The 22843-nt window shown below is 43.9% G+C and overlaps 1 protein-coding gene across 1 annotated transcript in view; it reads right to left on the bottom strand.

Moving 5' to 3' along the window:
* Positions 1–22843, bottom strand: part of SLC22A18 (solute carrier family 22 member 18) — a 40633-nt gene that overhangs the window by 4980 nt on the left and 12810 nt on the right. Inside the window, exons 5-7 of the mRNA XM_044270224.1 lie at positions 9994–10109; positions 9805–9906; positions 7410–7510 (exon numbers count right to left, since the gene is read on the bottom strand). Of these exons, the coding sequence (XP_044126159.1) occupies positions 7410–7510; positions 9805–9906; positions 9994–10109 (319 nt within the window). The remainder of the gene's footprint in view (positions 1–7409; positions 7511–9804; positions 9907–9993; positions 10110–22843) is intronic.

The raw sequence follows: 22843 nt of genomic DNA, 5'->3' as shown, positions 1-22843 counted from the left end.
GTGAAATTATATATATCTCCCACTAGGACAAGAACAAAACTATAACCTGCAAAATATACTGTTTATACAAAATGTATATGAAATTCTAATCTTTATATAGAACATTATTTAAATAATAATGTATAAAAGGGCCAAAATAAGAGGTAAATGGGGTTGTCTCAGACACACTATGCCAGGACATGATGTGACATCTACTCACTCAATATTGCGTTCACCTTTAAAGTTTTAAGATTTAATAGAATAAGTCCAATGTGTAAAAATTGGAAAAAAAGAGACAAAAGAAAATATTAAAAAAAACTAGAAAAGCTACAATTTCTGGGGAAATTGTGTGAAGTGTTCTTGCCTCTACCAGTAATCTACAACTGGAGTGGGCAGAGTAACTGGATGGAGTGGCTTGAGTAAATGTTGTGTGGTTGGAGTGGCTGGAGTAACTGTGGAAAGGTTTGACTGGGCAGAGTAACTTTATGGAGTGAGTAAAGATAGTAAACATTACACTGACCAATTGATTGATCAAATTTAAAAAGTGCACATGGCAAGCGTGATAGAGTGAGAAATGCATTTTAACTTTTATATATTTATATAGCACATTTAATTGCAATGTTGTTGCCCAAAGTGCTTCAGTTACATTAAAACATACATTTGTAGAAACATTAGCAGCCGATTTGTGTAGGTGGGCTTGAAAATGAGGGAGTGGTGGCAGTTTCGAAACCATGTCCTGATTTTTCAGCTCACACTCTAGCTTTTGTCACTCTGCTGGCTGCTCACACACCTGGGTTCCTATGGCAACTCACTCTACAGCAAGGGCAGAGAAGAGCGGTTAAAAACAAACTGCTCCAACTTGCTCACTTCACTGGCGGTTGCCATCTTCAGACGGTTGTAGTTTAAAAATTATAAATCCTACAGCGAAGAGCTTTATAGTGTGAGAATCACAAGACCCAGACCTACATTTTGATGCACGTCTCTAAAATATTAAAAATGAAGGCACAGTCGCAGTTTAGAAATTGCCCTTCAAATTTGAGATGGCTAGAGTGGAGTTTCAATGAACGTCAATTGGCGGCATAAGTTGCAAACAAATGGTCAAATTGTGAAAACTATCAGCACTATGGCTTAGCCGTGTACATTTTTAGTGGCAGCAGGGATAGCTGAACGTTTTGATATAAGATTTGTGTAGGTGGGCTTGAAAATGAGGGAGTGGTGGCAGTTTAGAAATCATGTCCTTAATTTTCAGCTCTAGCTCTAGCTTTTGTCAGCTCCCACTCTAGTTTTGAACATTCCGCTATTCATTCCTATGGGACCAATTTTGCCACGGAAACGATACCGATATTTCGTGAACCATTCGGCGAAATGTTCCACAAAGTAATAGCACACCAATCGGGAACAATCCACACGTTTCGGTATATTACTGTCTATGTAGTGTAAAAGCTGTGAGAGGAGTTAGGGTGGTAAATTTGGCTATAATAAGAATTTATATGTGAGATAACAGTAAGTGGTCTTGCCATGCAAGAACACTGAATAAGCAAAACAGTTATAGAAGCTAGAAAATACAGATGACCTAGCACTTACAAGCATTATAGTCTGTTCTGCTTCCATGAAGGTCGAAGGAACAAAGGAACACACCTAAGACTGACTCCCATAATGTAAATTTGAGCCATCATCCTTGACACCTCAAAACAGGCCTCTAGGTTTAGTGGCATCATCAAATTTCACAGAGTCAATGAGAGACGTTTATTGGGACTGTTGAAAAATTCCTTCAGTTACAAAAATAAACCCTGTAATACAGTTCCCGCTCCTTCAGCTCCAGTTTCCATGGGTAAGTGTTATAAATACAGCACAGATATGTGCTTTCCATAGTGACTATACCAGGCTATGGCTGCCAGCTATGACGGCATTATGGTCATAATGACCTTGTGATGGACTTAGGATAAGAGGAAGGCATGTCCACTTGTGTGATAAGAGGGTGTTGGGGTCCTTATTGGTGGTTAAGTTATTCAACAGGATCCAGAGAACCTCCACCAGACCTTTTTTTTTATCTTAAAACTGCCCTAATCCTAAGCAACAGGAACTTACATAGACTAGGAGGACATTACCCACCTTCCTTCACCACCAGACTAGGAGGGCATGACCACTTATCCACCTTCCCCATCCATCCCTTGTAGGAGACATGATTAATGTTCCCCATCTATGGGGCTAAACTGTCTGGGGTTTCCTCCAGTTTTGGACTGGTAGCTCTTGGACCCCCCAGCAGAGATAATTTTTATAGCTCATCGTTCATCAACCGAGAACATGTTCATGTATACAGTAGACTACTAGAAGATGTTTGGCTGTAAAGTCAACTCCAAATGGGATTATCTTCTGTTGGGTCTGTTGTATTAAGGGGCCAATTATTGTACCAGTGCCTAAGCCCACCAGCTGAGTCCCATGTCCAAGCTGGTTCTACAGTACAGTCACCTATAGGTGCCATATTGAGTTTCCATGAAAATGTTCTGGGACATTCAAGGAGGAGAGGTCCTTCTCGGGGTCTCCGAAATCCCCTCCGCTTGGGAATGTCCTCCTCATTGTTCCACATATGTAAAGGTAAGTACCTTTATTATTTGCTCTTACAATATCCCCGGCTTCATTAGAGGCTGCCATGAAATAAAATACCGCCACAATCCTAGATATCAGGTTCGGTTCTCCACTACTAATATGAAATGTTAACCTTTTCTCAGAGTCTCCAAAGTGAAAAAAAAAAAAAAAGAAAGCGTGAGAAAAAAAAGCGAAACAATGAGTGGCCGGGGAACCCCACCTCAATGACAGGTCTGAGCACATCATAAAACCAGCCCTGAGAACAGGAGACAGCGTGCACGCTCAGAAAATAAAACCTACGTAATACCACCCGTAGAAGGTGACTATAGGCCACTCCTGTCACACAAAAAGCCTAAAAGCCTATAGGAAACCTTGTGGCTGTAGAAACACAATGAGGTGAGATAATAGGACAGCATTCCAGTCCAGATTTCTCTGGTCTAAAATACCATATCCATGGTCTGTAGATGAGGGTGTGCTAGTCCTGAGACATCTTCATCTCATAGGAGGGTAGTAGGACAATAGATATATTCTTATACATAGGAGGCAGTATTATAGCAGTTATATTCTTGTACATAGGAGCAGTATTATAGTAGTTATATTCCTGTACATAGGAGCAGTATTATAGTAGTTATATTCTTATACATAGGAGGCAGTATTATAGTAGTTATATTCTTGTACATAGGAGCAGTATTATAGTAGTTATATTCTTGTACATAGGAGGCAGTATTATAGTAGTTATATCCTTGTACATAGGAGCAGTATTATAGTAGTTATATTCTTGTACATAGGAGCAGTATAATAGTAGTTATATTCTTGTACATAGGAGCAGTATTATAGTAGTTATATTCTTGTACATAGGAGGCAGTATGATAGTAGTTATATTCTTGTACATAGGAGCAGTATTATAGTAGTTATATTCTTGTACATAGGAGCAGTATTATAGTAGTTATATTCTTGTACATAGGGGCAGTATTATAGTAGTTATATTCTTGTACATAGGAGCAGTATTATAGTAGTTCTATTCTTGTACATAGGAGCAGTATTATAGTAGTTATATTCTTGTACATAGGAGCAGTATTATAGTAGTTATATTCTTGTACATGGGAGGCAGTATTATAGTAGTTATATTCTCGTACATAGGAGGCATTATAATAGTAGTTTTATTCTTATACATAGAAGGTAGTTTTATTGAATTTCTATTCTTGCAGAAAAAAATCATCTAGAAATAGTCCTATTCTTATTCATTTTGCAGAAAGAATAGGCATTTGTAACATAGGGAGATGCGGAAGGGGAAATGCAGAACGTGCACGGCAGGTTTTTGTGTTTTGCAGATCTGCAGTTTGCGGTTGTGCGAATGGATCCTTACGGATATATCGGTTTATAGAGCTGCAGAGCCACACACAGCCACTGCGCTAGAGTAAAGCTGTGTTCCAAAAAGAGAAAAGCAGGCCCTTTTGTGACATGTACAGAGGCATGAGTTACTTAGACAAGTTCTTACAGCCTCACCCCCACATCCTTATGGGGATATACATATAGATCAGCGACCGGTGTCACGGTATACTGAGATCACACAACTGCGATCAGTGAGGTCTTATGTGACAGCTCTGAACTTTATCCTCTCGTCATCTTTGAAGATCAGTACAAAGTAAAGCAGCAGCTTGTAGGAATCCGTCCTGTCATTCATGCACCAAAGAGGAAGGAAATAGTTTCCAGGTGAAATAACAGCCACCCATATGTCTGTTTATACGCCGGGGGCAACATGGTTCTGAGAACAGATGATCCTTTCAGAGGACCGTTCATGAAGAGGACACCCACAGCACAGTAAGGGGCGCAGCTACAAAACAGAGGAGGTCAACCTAATGGCCCACCAAAGCACAAGCTGGATGAACCGTTGGAAAAATTCAAGGAATATTCCACTTTCAGCAGATAAATGTTATCTTTTGTATAATGAAAAGTGATACAGTGTTTCAATTCTGCTTTCTGTATTAATTCCTCATGGTTTTCAAGATCTTTGCTTGCTGTCATATTATAGGAACTTTCCTTGTTTTGTTCCAGTGGATACAAAATCTTGTATAAAACTGACACAGAAGGTAAATGCTGAGACCAGATTACACCTTAAGATCTGTAAAAATAAATCCAGACGTGACCATTAGTTTCTTGGGAACTAATGACTTAGTTAAAGGGCTGCTCCACATATCATCTTATGTTACAGCAATGATCGCCTGTCGAAGACTAGCGAGAAAGGAAACTGAAATTGTCAACCGGAAATATATACTTATTTTCATCATTTTAGAGATGTCTGCGGCATATCAGTTTCTACAGTTTCTGGCCATGGGAAAAGCTTAGTTGTCACAGGACTGTGTACATAGCATAGGATATGCCATTAGTGTAAAGCCCCCATAGAATTTTCATCCGCTCCTAAGGATAGGTCATCCATTTATATTCCTGACAGGTGAAGGCCCCCATAGATCCTAAGGATAGGTCATCCGTGTATATTCCTGGCAGGTGAAAGCCTCCCATAGATACTAAGGCTAGGCCTTTCATGTATATTCCTGGCATGTGAAAGCCCCCCATAGATCCTAAGGATAGGCCATCCATGTATATTCCTGACAGGTGAAAGCCTCCCATAGATACTAAGGATAGGCCATCCATGTATACTCCTGGCAGATGAAAGACTCCCCCCCCCTTCCCCCCCCATAGATCCTAAGGATAGGCCATCCATGTATATTCCTGACAGGTGAAAGCCCCCCATAGATACTAAGGATAGGCCATCCATGTATATTCCTGGCAGATGAAAGCCCCCCATAGATCCTAAGGATTGGCCATCCATGTATATTCCTATCAGATAAAGGCCCCCATAGATCCTAAGGATAGGCAATCCATGTATATTCCTGACAGGTGAAAGCCCCCATAGATCCTAAGGATAGGCCATCCATGTATATTCCTGATAGGTGAAAGCCCCCATAGATCCTAAGGCTAGGCCATCCATGTATATTCCTGACAGGTGAAAGCCCCCCATAGATACTAAAGATAGGCCATCCATGTATATTCCTGGCAGATGAAAGCCCCCATAGATCCTAAGGATTGGCCATCCATGTATATTCCTATCAGATAAAGGCCCCCATAGATCCTAAGGATAGGCCATCCATGTATATTCCTGATAGGTGAAAGCCCCCATAGATCCTAAGGATAGGCCATCCATGTATATTCCTGATAGGTGAAAGCCCCCATAGATCCTAAGGCTAGGCCATCCATGTATATTCCTGGCAGACAAAGGCCCCCATAGAGCCTAAGGATAGGCCATCCATGTATATTCCTGACAGGTGAAAGCCCCCATAGATCCTAAGGATAGACCATCCATGTATATTCCTGACAGGTGAAAGCTCCCCATAGATACTAAAGATAGGCCATCCATGTATATTCCTGGCAGACAAAGGCCCCCATAGAGCCTAAGGATAGGCCAGCCATGTATATTCCTGACAGGTGAAAGCCCCCATAGATCCTAAGGATAGACCATCCATGTATATTCCTGACAGGTGAAAGCTCCCCATAGATACTAAAGATAGGCCATCCATGTATATTCCTGGCAGACAAAAGGCCCCCATAGAGCCTAAGGATAGGCCATCCATGTATATTCCTGACAGGTGAAAGCTCCCCATAGATACTAAAGATAGGCCATCCATGTATATTCCTGGCAGACAAAGGCCCCCATAGAGCCTAAGGATAGGCCATCCATGTATATTCCTGACAGGTGAAAGCTCCCCATAGAGCCTAAGGATAGGCCATCCATGTATATTCCTGACAGGTGAAAGCCCCCATAGATACTAAAGATAGGCCATCCATGTAGATTCCTGGCAGACAAAGGCCCCCATAGAGCCTAAGGATAGGCCATCCATGTATATTCCTGACAGGTGAAAGCTCCCCATAGAGCCTAAGGATAGGCCATCCATGTATATTCCTGACAGGTGAAAGCCCCCATAGATACTAAAGATAGGCCATCCATGTAGATTCCTGGCAGACAAAGGCCCCCATAGAGCCTAAGGATAGGCCATCCATGTATATTCCTGACAGGTGAAAGCTCCCCATAGATACTAAAGATAGGCTATCCATGTATATTCCTGGCAGACAAAGGCCCCCATAGAGCCTAAGGATAGGCCATCCATGTATATTCCTGACAGGTGAAAGCTCCCCATAGATACTAAAGATAGGCTATCCATGTATATTCCTGGCAGACAAAGGCCCCCATAGAGCCTAAGGATAGGCCATCCATGTATATTCCTGACAGGTGAAAGCTCCCCATAGATACTAAAGATAGGCTATCCATGTATATTCCTGGCAGACAAAGGCCCCCATAGAGCCTAAGGATAGGCCATCCATGTATATTCCTGACAGGTGAAAGCCCCCATAGGATGTTATTGCACGGACAGATCTGTTTGTGTTTTTGCAGGAGGACATCACGCCCTCCGCTGCTTCCGCTCTTCACAGATTTTAGTGTTTTATGTCCAAACATTGGCGAGTTTAAGGTAAACACAGATAATTTTTCTTCTTTTTCCTCGTCATTATTTCCGAGGTAACAACATAAACAAAGACGAGAAGATCAAAAGTCCAAATATAGATCCGTTTGCTTTGGGGAAAAGTTAAAAGCAAATAGTTAAGGTAGAAGAGTAACGAGCCGAAAACCTTCCAAGAGAGCAACACAGACAGAAGCTCACAAAAGAAGCAGTGCTGCACTGTAAAGCATAGAAGGGGGATTGCTGAGCTGCCTAATCAGCATTCCAGTATTTTCCTGTTAAATTACAGAGGCCAAAATATATTTTATCTTTCTATCAAAAGAGGGAACTTACCAACTGGAGAATCCCAAAATAGGACATCAGGTATCCCGCCGTGGCTGCGTTAAGGCCAAAGAAGTCGACAGAAACAATAGGAAACATGAGCATGAAGACACCTGAAGAGACATGAAGGGGCCGTGAAAGGAATTATTTATCATGTGGGATGGAGGACTCGGCATGGGATCGTACAGTGCACAATGCCAGTCAGCTGCCTTGAAAGCCAGTGGAATATTTAGGAAAGCTACAATTAAAGGCAGTAGGTCCAATCTCCCTATATTATAAAAGCCTGTACATACAAGTTTGGGTCCGCGCTGAAAATTCACATGTAGAGAATGGTTTAAAAGCTGCTGGTCTTTCCGGAGTTGTTTCTCTCTGCACCGAGCAGCGTCCAGAGCTGATGTCGTTCCTTCTAGGGCAGAGCCGCGAGACCGGATATTCGCAATCATTTATTGTACCTACAAAATTTCTTATTTCATTATCACACACATATTTTATGCACCATTCTCTACATGTGAATTTTCAGCGCGGACCCAAACTTGTATGTATTTAGGCTTAGGTTAGCACCACCAATGAGGACCAGAGGATGGGTTCAGCACCTCCTAGAAAATTCCTTAATTAAAGGGGTCCTCCTGACAGATTCCCTTTGCTTCATATCACGTGACATCATTTTTTGGTAGGAAATGAACAAACTTGTATAATGGTTCAGAAGAAGAAAAATAATTCTGACGACCGCAGGACCCCATTGGACAATGCAGCTGAGTCAGAGCCACTGATCAGAGCTGAACCATGACTCCCTAAATTTCATAAGCACTGGCGTAACTATAGCGATCGCAGCGGTCGCAGTTGCGACCATGCCCCTATCCAGGGGGCCCAGAGTGTGCTGTACAGTACTTACCCCTCCTCCTGCTCGCTCTTCCCGGGGCCGGTGCTGCGGTGTCCTGGCTGCCTGCAGCGTCAGGACGTACATAGCGCACTCTGACCTGACGCTGCAGGAGACAGCCTGACCGGAAGAGGAGAGCGCCAGAGCAGGAGAGGGGAGTTTATTTATTTTATAGTCTGATCTGAGGTCTGATATGGGGGTCTGAAGGATCTGATTGGGGGTCTGAAAGGTCTAATTGGGGGTCTAAAGGGTCTTATTGGGGGTGAGATAAGGGGTCTGAAGAGTCTGAGTAGGGGTCTGAAGGGTCTAATTAGGTAAGAGCCTAAAGGGTCTTACTGGGGGTCTGAAGTGTCTGATTGGGGGTCTGATTAGGGGTCTGACTGGGGGTCTAGAGAAGTCTAATGGGGGTCTGGAGGTCTAATGGGGGTCTGATTGCGGATCTGGAAGTCTAATGGGGGTCCGATTAGGGGTCTGGAGGTCTAATGGGGTCCGATTGGGGGTCTGGAGGTCTAATGGGGGTCTGAATGGGTCTCTGGAAGTCTAATGGGGGCCTGGAGGTCTAATGGGGGTCTGATTGGGGGTCTAGAGGTCTAATAGTGGTTAAATATGGGAGTTTGGAGGTCAAATGGGGGTCTGGTATAAGGTCTAATGGGGGTCTGGAGGTCTAATGAGGGTCTTATATAGGGGTCTGGAGGTCTAATGGGGGTTTTATCTGAGGTCTGATATTGGGGCGGGGTCTGACATTGAGGTCCAATGGGGGTCTGACAGAGGTCTAAAGGGGGTCTCCTCCGAGATAGGGGGGGTCTCATCTGGGGTTTGATATGGGGGTCTGATCTGAAAGGTAAGGGGATATTTTTTGTACTGGCACACTATCTGTGTGGCACCAGTATTTTCAGGGGGACTGTTTCTACAGTATAGTATGGGGGGGGGGGGGGCAGAATGGGGTGTTGAAAAGGTGAGGAGGATGGAAAAGTAGGAAAGTAAGATGTCTGTTTGTTAAACTCTGCGGAGACGAGACGCGGCTGAAAGAAGTCACAATGGCGGTCTGGTCTGAAGGAGAAGATGAGGAAAGAGAACATCTACATCAGAGGAGACATCACTGGATGGAGAGGCACATCTGTGGCGCTGTATGGCCCTGTATGTTCTGTAGCGCTGTATGTCATGTTTTACAAGTATGTCTTTAAAGGGGTTGTCCTCTTTATTTTTCGTACGAGCGCCGCCTTCTCTGCCGCGGTGAGCAGTGAAAGCAGCGCTCATATCAGCACTGCCCTCTCTTCAGACAGCTGATCTCCCGGCACCCCCGCCGGTCTGATATCTTTAGGACAGGTCACCAGTAGTAAAAAGAGGACGACCCCTTTAACAGCAGGACTGGAGGGAATGGGTTAGGTTGAGAATTTGGGATGGGGGGGGGGACGGGGGGGGGGACACCTATACTGGTCTTACAATTCCAATGGCTGCCATCTGACTGACCACAATGTTCCCCGCCTCCCCTATAAACACACGGAGCACCTCGAAAAGTGACGCTGTTACCTATTGGAAATCCAGAAAGAACTTTGATGATTAAAATCGCCATGACGCCTGGATACTTCAAAAGCCGGACGAGTTCTCCGAAGTTGAAGACGCTGGGTTTGCCTGGAAGACAATTGGTCACATTGAGACGCGGATACATTGGTCGTTACATGTGAGGTCGGCAGCAGTTTCCACGGGGCCTGCTCTTACCTCGCTCAGGGGCACGCCCTTCTTCCTTCGCTTTAGTCTGTGCCGGTATGTAGATCATAACGATGACACAGCTAATGAGACTGGCAGCCAGCGCGATCAGAGTGGGGGTGTACAGTCTGCCAACACAAGAAGCGGGCATCAGTGCCAAGACTAAATATTATTAGTAATAATATCACAGAACAGAAACGCTAGTCATCACAAAGGGCGGAGGAGATGTCTGTACGAGCAGTGTAAAGCATGGAGGAGGAATGAACATCCCAAAAAGAGATCAACATGGCTGACTTCCTGCTGGGTTTGTACAATCTGAACAAGCAGGGCTGCAGTGTAAAGCATGGAAGATCGCAACAAATCAAGAAGACCAGGAAATCAACATGACGGATTTCTTGCTGGGTTCATGCAATCTGAACAAGCTGTACTGCAGTGTAAGGCCTCATGCACACGACCGTTGTTTGTTTTGCGGTCCGCAAATTGCGGATCCGCAAAACACGGGTGGCGTCCGTGTACATTCCGCAATTCGCGGAACGGCATGGACAGCCATTGATATAACTGCCTATTCTTGTCCGCAAAACGGACAAAAATAGGACAGCTTATATTTTTTTGCGGGGCCACGGAACAGAGCAACGGATGCGGACAGCACACAAAGTGCTGTCCGCATTTTTCGCGGACCCGTTGAAGTGAATGAGTCCGCATCCGAGCCGCCAAAACTGCGTCACGGATGCGGAACAAAACAACGGCCGAGTGCATGAGGCCTAGAGCATAGAAAATGGAGAACTCAACAAATGAATATCAACATGCTGGGTTTACGCTTATATGCAGCTGCCAATCTGAACAAGCAATGCTGCAGTATGAAGCATGGGGGAGCGAAAATAGGAACCTGAATGTCTGATGAGACAGGAGGTGGATTCCAGAGTACTTCAGACTCCAGGTGGCTATCTGTGTGATCAGATGATGGGAGCTGACAACCATATCTTTACAGCTGCTATTAAATGAGGTTGTCAGACTTCTAAACATAATTATTCTATAATACTTGATACATGCCATTCAGGATCCCGGGAAAGCTGGGTGACCACCTCTGTAAGAAGTGAAATGACTGTAAGGGCTCATGCACACAAACTTATTTTTTTTCTTTGTCCATTTGTTTTTTCCACTTCAATGCGGCCGCTAAAAAACGGAACTGACTCCATGTGCGTTTCGTGTCTGTGTGTCCGCATGGCTGTTCTTCAAAAAAATAAAACATGTCCCATTATTGTCCACATTACGGACAAGGATAGGACTGTTCTATTAGGGGCCAGCTGTTCCGTTCTGCAAAATGCGGAACGCACGCGGCCGATATCCGTGTTTTGCGGATCTGCAATTTCCAGACCGCAACACAACATGAGCCCTAACTCAGCTTTCTCAGAAACAGATAAACTAAGAAATGTCAGAATAAACGACGTGATTTCGGAGAGGACGGGGTGGGGGTGTTCTTAAAGGCACATACGCCTATTACAACAGTCTGAGCGAGGTTCACACAGATTAAAGTGGGATCACAGATTTTAGAATAAAGGGTCACCGGAATACAAGTCAGATTTAAAAATACATTGCCGGCCTCCTGCGGTGCCAGAACTAAGACTCCTTTATGTGGGGGCCACGTCCCAGGACCCCAGCGCTCTCAGCCCTTAGGCCAAAGCGGCTTCTGGGACGGAAGTTATCCATTTCAGGGTAGCAATTATTGCCGGTCCCTGAGGAGAGGGCTTTCCCCGGACGAAAGCATAAAGGCTCCCCCGCTGGGTGCTACTGGTATCTTGGCACAGACTGGAGGTTCACCCCACAAACTATTTCACCAGGGACAATGGGGGGGATTGTTTCCGATATTTGTGACAGACAAGAAGAAGCTTTGATTCCTGGAGTCAGAATGAGAACGTTGTGTCTCTTCCTGACTGATAATAAGACACTTACTGTAAAGGAAAGAAAAGGCCACAATGTGACAACGAGGTCTGCGAAATCTCAAGACTGCAGCGACATATTTATACTGAAAGTCACAGGAGGAGGCGACAACGCAAGAGCCGAAATATACGATGTGTCCTACAGAAGCAGCGCACATCCCGTAATGTAGAGGGAACATTATAGTGTTTATTTATTGCCTCCATTTTTACACTATACATAGGAGCAGTATTATAGCAGTTATATTCTTGTACATAGGAGCAGTATTATAGTAGTTATATTCCTGTACATAGGAGGCAGTATTATAGTAGATATATTCTTGTACATAGGAGCAGTATTATAGTAGTTATATTCCTGTACATAGGAGCAGTATTATAGTAGTTATATTCTTGTACAGAGGAGCAGTATTATAGTAGTTATATTCTTGTACATAGGAGCAGTGTTATAGTAGTTATATTCCTGTACATAGGAGCAGTATTATAGTAGTTATATTCCTGTACATAGGAGCAGTATTATAGTAGTTATATTCTTGTACATAGGAGCAGTATTATAGTAGTTATATTCCTGTACATAGGAGGCAGTATTATAGTAGTTATATTCCTGTACATAGGAGGGCAGTATTATAGTAGTTATAGTCTTGTACATAGGAGGCAGTATTATAGTAGTTATATTCCTGTACATAGGAGGCAGTATTATAGTAGTTATAGTCTTGTACATAGGAGCAGTATTATAGTAGTTATATTCTTGTACATAGGAGCAGTATTATAGTAGTTATATTCTTGTACATAGGAGCAGTGTTATAGTAGTTATATTCCTGTACATAGGAGCAGTATTATAGTAGTTATATTCCTGTACATAGGAGCAGTATTATAGTAGTTATATTCTTGTACATAGGAGCAGTATTATAGTAGTTATATTCCTGTACATAGGAGGCAGTATTATAGTAGTTATATTCCTGTACATAGGAGGCAGTATTATAGTAGTTATAGTCTTGTACATAGGAGGCAGTATTATAGTAGTTATATTCCTGTACATAGGAGGCAGTATTATAGTAGTTATATTCTTGTACATAGGAAGCAGTATTATAGTAGTTATATTCTTGTACATAGGAGGCAGTATTATAGTAGATATATTCTTGTACATAGGAAGCAGTATTATAGTAGTTATATTCTTGTACATAGGAGCAGTATTATAGCAGTTATATTCCTGTACATAGGAGCAGTATTATAGCAGTTATATTCCTGTACATAGGAGGCAGTATTATAGTAGTTATATGCTTGTACATAGGAGGCAGTATTATAGTAGTTATAGTCTTGTACATATGAGCAGTATTATAGTAGTTATATTCCTGTACATAGGAGCAGTATTATAGTAGTTATATTCCTGTACATAGGAAGCAGTATTATAGTAGTTATATTCTTGTACATAGGAGGCAGTATTATACTAGTTATATTCCTATACATAGGAGCAGTATTATAGTAGTTATTTTCTTGCACATAGAAGCAGTATTATAGTAGTTATATTCTTGCACATAGGAGGCAGTATTATAGTAGTTATATTCTTATACATAGGAGCAGTATTATAGTAGTTATATTCTTGTACATAGGAGGCAGTATTATAGTAGTTATATTCCTGTACATAGGAGCAGTATTATAGTAGTTATGTTCTTGCACATAGGAGCAGTATTATAGTAGTTATATTCCTGTACATAGGAGCAGTATTATAGTAGTGATATTCTTCTACATAGGAGGCAGTATTATAGTAGTTATATTCCTGTACATAGGAGGCAGTATTATAATAGTTATATTCTTGTACACAGGAGGCAGTATTATAGTAGTTATATTCCTGTACATAGGAGCAGTATTATAGTAGTGATATTCTTCTACATAGGAGGCAGTATTATAGTAGTTATATTCTTGTACATAGGAGCAGTATTATAGTAGTTATAATCTTGCACATAGGAGGCAGTATTATAGTAGTTATATTCCTATACATAGGAGGCAGTATTATAGTAGTTATATTCCTGTACATAGGAGCAGTATTATAGTAGTTATATTCTTGTACATAGGGGCAGTATTATAGTAGTTATAATCTTGCACATAGGAGGCAGTATTATAGTAGTTATATTTCCTATACATAGGAGGCAGTATTATAGTAGTTATATTCTTGTACATAGGAGGCAGTATTATAGTAGTTATATTCCTGTACATAGGAGGCAGTATTATAGTAGTTATATTCTTGCACATAGGAGGCAGTATTATAGTAGTTATATTCTTATACATAGGAGCAGTATTATAGTAGTTATATTCTTGTACATAGGCAGTATTATAGTAGTTATATTCCTGTACATAGGAGCAGTATTATAGTAGTTATATTCTTGTACATAGGAGCAGTATAATAGTAGTTATATTCTTGTACATAGGAGCAGTATTCTAGTAGTTATATTCTTGTACATAGGAGCAGTATTATAGTAGTTATATTGCTATACATAGGAGCAGTATTATAGCAGTTATATTCTTGTACATAGGAGGCAGTATTATAGCAGTTATATTCTTGTACATAGGAGGCAGTATTATAGTAGTTATATTCTTGTACATAGGAGCAGTATTATTGTAGTTATATTCTTGTACATAGGAGCAGTATTATAGTAGTTATACTCTTGCACACTGACTATTTTCTTTCATATTGGGATAGTATAATAGCAACTATATTCTTGCTTATGAAATTTCGATGATTTAATCTGCTTTCTTGCATTAATAAGCTGTAAAAATGCAGATATTCCAGGCCCCGATCTCTGCTCGGTATGAGTGGGATGTGGGCCTTGAACTCGAGGTTTCGGCTTGTCCAATCACTCCACTGCACTAAAATCTGTTGCAGGGTAAAACTCTCTCCTGATTGTTATATAGATCAAAGAGTGAACAATGTCCCCCTCATGAATAAGTTATGGGGTCAGACAAGCGGGACGTGGGGTCAGAGGCTGCTGCTTGTCAGCCATCTCCCCCAGTAATCTTCAGGAAGTAACCCCTGGTAATTGGGCAGATGGTGTCACCAAATGATGTTACTCTGCCCAGCGATTGTCTAGCATCCTTATTATCCCAGCATATAATGACTGCAGAGCTTCATAGGCTCATGTTATTGTGTTTAATTGTGTTAATTAGCAGTCATTTGTAGGGTGGGGCCCTAAAGCTGGGGCCTGAGACCTCACTAAAGAAGGAAGAAGCTGGAAGCTCCTGGGCCCAGTGCAAAACCAGTACCAGGGTCCCCACCTACCATATGCCATTTAGTGGGCAGAAGGGCATTCGGACCTGGGTACAACCACTGCTTTAAATCCCTGTGAAGGGAAATATTATTGCACAACTTGACATTTTTGACATTTAGGACCCTGGGAAGCCAAAATGACGGTCATATTTGCTGATACCCAGCTTTCCCAGAATGAAGTATAGCTGAGGGGAAAAGCCCTGTAATCTATACAGACTGAGCTGGTTTTCGGTCCTAAACCCAGCTCCGCCAGTTACAGTAACGCGGCGTGGGCCGACCAGTGGAGTTACATTTTTCTTGCATGACATCAGGAAATAATCTCCCTATTCTATGCAGAAATCAGAAGAAAATGTGATCATGTTGGCCGCAGAATAATACGCCTTCTCATGTGCACGGGGGAATAAGACGCCACCAACAATAGTGGACTGTTACAGCTAAATAAAGAATGACAACAAGCCAGGGACCGACGGCCATCTACAGAGAGATAGATAGAAAGATAGATAGATACAATAGATAGATAGATATGAGATAGATAGATATATAGATAGATAGATAGATACAGTTGCAAGAAAAAGTATGTGAACCCCTTGGAATGATATGTATTTCTGCACAAATTGGTCATAAAATGTGATCTGATCTTCATCTAATTCACAACAATAGACAATCACCGTCTGCTTAACTAATAACACACAAATAATAAATGTTACCATGTTTTTATTGAACACACCATGTAAACATTCACAGTGCAGGTGGAAAAAGTATGTGAACCCTTGGATTTAATAACCGGTTGAACCTCCTTTGGCAGCAATAACTTCCACCAAACGTTCCCAGTAGTTACAGATCAGACGAGCACAACGGTCAGGAGTAATTCTTGGCCATTCCTCTTTACAGAACTGTTTCAGTTCAGCAATATTTTTGGGATGTCTGGTGTGAATCGCTTTCTTGAGGTCCTGCCACAGCATCTCCATCGGGTTGAGGTCAGGACTCTGACTGGGCCGCTCCGGAAGACGTATTTTCTTCTGTTTAAGCCATTCTGTTGTTGATTTGCTTCTATGCTTTGGGTCGTTGTCCTGTTGCAACATCCATCTTCTGTTGAGCTTCAGCTGGTGGACAGATGGCCTTAAGTTCTCCTGCAAAATGTCTTGATAAACTTGGGGATTCATTTTTCCTTCGATGATAGCAATCCGTCCAGGCCCTGACGCAGCAAAGCAGCCCCAAACCATGATGCCCCCACCACCATACTTCACAGTTGGGATGAGGTTTTGATGTTGGTGTGCTGTGCCTCTTTTTCTCCACACATAGTGTTGTGTGTTTCTTCCAAACAACTCAACTTTGGTTTCATCTGTCCGCAGAATATTTTGCCAGTACTGCTGTGGAACATCCAGGTGCTCTTGTGCAAACTGTAAACGTGCAGCAATGTTTTTTTGGACAGCAGTGGCTTCCTCTGCGGTATCCTCCCATGAAATCCATTCTTGTTTAGTGTTTAACGTATCGTAGATTCGCTAACAGGGATGTCAGCATATGCCAGAGACTTTTGTAAGTCTTTAGCTGACACTCTAGGATTCTTCTTCACCTCATTGAGCAGTCTGCGCTGTGCTCTTGCAGTCATCTTTACAGGACGGCCGCTCCTAGGGAGAGTAGCAGCAGTGCTGGACTTCCTCCATCTATAGACAATTTGTCTTACCGTGGACTGATGAACAGCAAGGCTTTTGGAGATACTTTTATAACCCTTTCCAGCTTTATGCAAGTCAACAATTCTTAATCGTAGGTCTTCTGAGAGCTCTTTTGTGCGAGGCATCATTCACATCAGGCAATGCTTCTTGTGAAAAGCAAACCCAGAACTGGTGTGTGTTTTATAGGGCAGGGAAGCTGCAACCAACACCTCCAATCTCATCTCATTGATTGGACTCCAGTTGGCTGACACCTCACTCCAATTAGCTCTTGGAGATGTCATTAGTCTAGGGGTTCACATACTTTTTCCACCTGCACTGTGAATGTTTACATGGTGCGTTCAATAAAAACATGGTAACATGTAAGTCTTTGTGTGTTATTAGTTTAAGCCGACTGTGATTGTCTATTGTTGTGACTTAGATGAAGATCAGATCACATTTTATGACCAATTTGTGCAGAAATCCATATAATTCCAAAGTGTTCACATACTTTTTCTTGCAACTGTAGATGGATAGATAGATAGATAGATAGATACTATATAATTAGTAGACTATAGGCTCTGCTGCATGCTATTAGAACTTTACACATTGAGGTTAGTGTCCCTTTAAGGCGCCATAACACTGAATGACCAGAAGATAGCAGAGCTGAATGTGGGTTATTGTACAAGGTCACAGGCCCGGTGGATGCTCATTCATAGTGGGGTCCGGGGGTCACTCAGTGACGCTTGCAGAGAGCTTGCCAGGACATGTCTGACCACATCCGCTCTGCACAGAAGACCGAGGCCCTGTTCACAGGATACCATTTTCCATGGGAAAGTGTCCACGACCCCCCCCCCCCCCCCCCTCCAGCCATCGTCTGTCATACAGCACTGCTGCCCTCCTATGTGAAAAAGGAGTCTTGGGTTTGGAGACAAAATCTTCACCCCTATATTTGCCCCCCTGTATTCATGGGGTATAATGTGGAGTATTTCAGTTTTATGAAAATGGAGCTTATCATCAAAAGATGCAGACAGCACTCCGTGTATTGTCCGCATGCGTGGCTTCGTTCCGTGGCCCCGCAAAAGAAATATAACATGTCCTATTCTTGTCCGTTTTCTGGACAAGAATAGGCATTTCTACAATGGGCCGCCTGTTCTGTTCCGCAAATTGCACAAGGCACACGGGCGGCTTGCGTGTTTTGCAGATCCGCAATTTGTGGACCGCAAAAAACGGAACGGTTGTGTGCATGAGGCCTAAGTGGGTGGAAATATTCTTGTCTGTGTCCAGATTCTGACATTCTAAATGAAGGCTTTCTAAAGCTGATGGTTTGTTACAATTGTGTCCAGTCTCTGCAATCTTCTGTAATTAGCCTGATACATTGTAGCGATCCACGAGGACAGCAGATAGATCTGTGCTGCTGCCGGAGAGTTTAGCTCACAAAGGATTCTCTAGAATGGATACAATTGTAACAAACCCTGAGCTGTGAAAAGTATCAGATCTGGACAAGTGTACAGCCTCTGGATGCAAATAAGAATGTTACCATTCTCTGACAGCAAGCAGACATCTTGAAAGTGGAGAAATACTAACACATAATATGACAAAAGGGTTATTCCTATCTGAACATCTATGGTGCACCCGCAGGATATGCCATAAATGTCCGACATGTATGGGTCCCACTTCTGGCACCCACTCCTATCTGAAGACTGTGCTCCATTCACTGGGCTTCCGAAAATAAGAGTGCGTATCAAGGCCCTGATCTTGAGAAGGTAGCAGGTCCCAAAGGTGGGACTCACACCTACTGGAGATCTTTGCCATATGTTGTACAAAAAGGCCATACATGTCCAGATAGAACAGCCCTTTAAGGCTACATGCACACGACCGTGGTGTGTTTTGCAGTCTGCAAATCGCAAATCCGCAAAACACGGATGGCGTTCGTGCACGTTCCGCAATTTGCGGAACGGCACGGACAGCCTTTAATATAACTGCCTATTATTGTCCGCAAAGCGCAAACAAAAATAGGACATGTTATATTTTTTTTGCGGGGCCATGAAACGGAGCAGCACACGGAGTGCTGTCCGCATCTTTTGTGGCCCCATTGAAGTGAAAGGGTCCGCACCCGAGCCGCCAAAACTGCGGCTCGGATGCGGACCAAAACAACGGCCGTGTGCATGAGGCCTAAGAGTCATTAAAATCCAGAACCCTGCTGTCTCCTCCTGCCCCGTGGCAGTATGCATGCTGGGAGTCGTAGTTTCACCACAGCTGGATTGCCGAACGTTGCCGATCCCTGCTCTCTATACGTACTGTACATAGCATCGCCTTGTGAATCTGTACTGTTTGTGGCAGCCTGTATTAGAGATTCCCCTAAAACAATCAAATTGGATTAAAACCTGTACAGACGTGAAACTCCTCACAGCTGAGGTTTTGTTACCATCGCATCAGTGCAGGTCAAAAGGATCAGCCTAGACTGCATCCTGTTTTGCCCACAGAGGATGGTCTGGGCTGGAAACAACTGTGCCAGACCTTCAGCAGTGAGAAGTGGTACGTCTGTAATGGTTTTTGACCTCTGTATGCAAAACAAAAACGTGTTCCATTCACTGACAGCAAGCACAGGCACCCTTTCACTATAGAATGATTCATAGAATCAGAAAACCATTCCACGAATGTATATTTATTAAAGGGGAAACGTGCACTATGCAGAACGGGGTGATAACCAATATGGCTGCTGTTACAGGGGCAGCCACCCAGCTTTTCCAGAATCCTGAATGGCCGTTCTGACAGGCTCTCTATAGAAACGCATTACATGTCTGCTAGGAAATTAATAGAAACCAAATTACCCAAACAGGGCGTTCCATCAAAATAAGAACAATCATCCCAAAGGAATTAACATAAAACAGCAACGCCCTGTATAACATGAGCCACGATGTAGGCAGCCCCTGTAGATCACAAGGTTCAGGGAATGAATCCTCTAGGCCAGGCATCCTCAAACTGCACCCCTTCAGCTGTTGTAACACTACAACTCCCACAATGCCCTGCTGTAGGCTGTTCGGGCATGCTGGGAGTTGTAGTTTTGCAACAGCTGGAGAGCCGTAGGTTGAGCATGCCTGCTCTAGGATATTACATAAATAGCGGTCTCCTGCAGTTACCACTAGGGGGAGCTCATTGCATACAGATTTTCCCATTCAGTTCAGTACTATAGCTCTCCATATGTACCGAGCTCCTATAAATTGTATAGGAATTGGCAGCATAAACCCCTTTGGCCGATGTGGATTTTTAGGAATGTCTCATTCCTAGAAGGAGCTGTAACATTGATGCCTGTGTCACCTTGATAGGGAATTAAAGGAATTGTCCAGGATGAGTAAAATATGGCGGCTTAAGAATCAGCACCATGTCTGTCCACAGGTTATGTGCGGTATCGCAGCTCAGCCTCATTCACCTCAATGGAGCTGAACAGTAAAACCAGACACATTCCATGGACAGCTGTGCTGTTCTGATCCTGGACAACCCCTTTAAGAGCCGAAGCCGCGAGCTACCTCTTTAACAAAGCTCAGGTCGTACAGATGAGCTGGCCACCTAATCTGCCATTGTGATGCAGTTACCTATGTGACCACTAGAGGTCAGTACATCTTGCACTGGAAATGTTACCTTTTGTTTAGAACTTGGCTACTTTTATATTGTGTATATATAATATTCTGTTCTATTCTATTTAGCCATTTCTATAGTCCTGTCTCATTCTGGAAAAGCTGGGTGAAATCCAATAGGACGGTCACCCTTCTTCTTCCCCCTGACCCCGCTCCCACATCACGCTCACCTACCTTTCTCCTCAGATTGTCACTGAGCTCAGGGCTGATACATTCCCCAGTAATGGCTACAATATAAGGCCTCCTGCACACGAACGTTTTTTTACACGGTCCGCAAAAACGGGGTCCGTAGGTCCGTGATCCGTGACCGTTTTTCCGTCCGTGGGTCTTCCTTGATTTTTGGAGGATCCACGGACATGAAAAAAAAGTCATTTTGGTGTCCGCCTGGCCGTGCGGAGCCAAACGGATCCGTCCTGAATTACAATGCAAGTCAATGGGGACGGATCCGTTTGATGTTGACACAATATGGTGCCATTTCAAACGGATCCGTCCCCATTGACTTTCAATGTAAAGTCTGGAGTTCTGTTATACCATCGGATTGGAGTTTTCTCCAATCCGATGGTATATTTTAACTTGTAGCGTCCCCATCACCATGGGAACGCCTCTATGTTAGAATATACTGTCGGATATGAGCTACATCGTGAAACTCATTTCCGACAGTATATTCTAACACAGAAGCGTTCCCATGGTGATGGAGACGCTTCAGGTTAGAATATACAAAAAAACTGTGTACATGACTGCCCCCTGCTGCCTGGCAGGGGCTGCCAGGCAGCAGGGGGCAGACCCCCCCCCCCCCCTGTTTTTAACTCATTGGTGGCCAGTGGGCCCCCCCTCCCCTGTTGTTAACTCGTTGGTGGCCAGTGTGCGCACCCCCCTCCCTCCCTCCCTCTATTGTTTTAATACATTGGGGCCAGTGTGCGCGCCCCCCCCCCAACCCCCCCTCCCTCCCTCTATTGTTTTAATACATTGGGGCCAGTGTGCGCGCACCCCCCCAACCCCCCCCCCCCTCCCTCCCTCTATTGTAATCATCATCGGTGGCAGCGGAGTAGAAGATTTTCATACTTACCTGCTTCTTGCTGCTGCGATGTCTGCGTCCGGCCGGGAGCTCCTCCTACTGGTAAGTGACAGGTCTGTGCGGCGCATTGCTGTCACTTACCAGTAGGAGGAGCTCCCGGCCGGACGCAGACATCGCAGCAGCAAGAAGCAGGTAAGTATGAAAATCTTCTACTCCGCTGCCACCGATGATGATTACAATAGAGGGAGGGAGGGGGGGGGGGGGGGGTTGGGGGGGTGCGCACACTGGCCCCAATGTATTAAAACAATAGAGAGAGGAAGGGAGGGGGGGTTGGGGGGGCGCGCGCACACTGGCCCCAATGTATTAAAACAATAGAGGGAGGGAGGGGGGGGGGTTGTGGGGGCGCGCGCACACTGGCCCCAATGTATTAAAATAATAGAGGGGGGGTTGGGGGTGCGCACACTGGCCACCAACGAGTTAACAACAGGGGAGGGGGGGCCCACTGGCCACCAATGAGTTAAAAACAGGGGGGGGGTCTGCCCCCTGCTGCCTGGCAGCACCTGCCAGGCAGCAGGGGGCAGTCATGTACACAGTTTTTTTGTATATTCTAACCTGAAGCGTCTCCATCACCATGGGAACGCCTCTGTGTTAGAATATACTGTCGGAAATGAGTTTCACGATGTAGCTCATATCCGACAGTATATTCTAACATAGAGGCGTTCCCATGGTGATGGGGACGCTACAAGTTAAAATATACCATCGGATTGGAGAAAACTCCAATCCGATGGTATAACAGAACTCCAGACTTTACATTGAAAGTCAATGGGGACGGATCCGTTTGAAATGGCACCATATTGTGTCAACATCAAACGGATCCGTCCCCATTGACTTGCATTGTAATTCAGGACGGATCCGTTTGGCTCCGCACGGCCAGGCGGACACCAAAATGACTTTTTTTTCATGTCCGTGGATCCTCCAAAAATCAAGGAAGACCCACGGACGGAAAAACGGTCACGGATCACGGACCTACGGACCCCGTTTTTGCGGACCGTGTAAAAAAACGTTCGTGTGCAGGAGGCCTAACTCAGGGGATCCACCATCTTGGACTCAAGGAAAGCTGTGTCATGGTGGCTCTTCTGGTAGTTTAACCCAGGCATGCTCAACCAGCTGTTGTAAAACTACAACTCCCATCATTCCCAGACAGCCTACAGCTATCAGCCTACAGAAGGGCATGGTGGGAGTTGTAGTTTTACAACAGCTGGAGGGCCGCAGGTTGAGCATCCCTAGACGTGCTGTGAAAAGTTCTGTAACTTTCTAACCCAGTTTGTGTTTCAATTTCGCACCATCTCTGCATCATGTCAACAGAA

The sequence above is a fragment of the Bufo gargarizans genome, chromosome 10, assembly GCF_014858855.1.
Source record: "Bufo gargarizans isolate SCDJY-AF-19 chromosome 10, ASM1485885v1, whole genome shotgun sequence".
Classification (NCBI taxonomy): Eukaryota; Metazoa; Chordata; class Amphibia; order Anura; family Bufonidae; genus Bufo; species Bufo gargarizans.
Note: the sequence above shows the minus strand (reverse complement) of the source record. Positions and strands in the feature narration are given on the sequence as shown.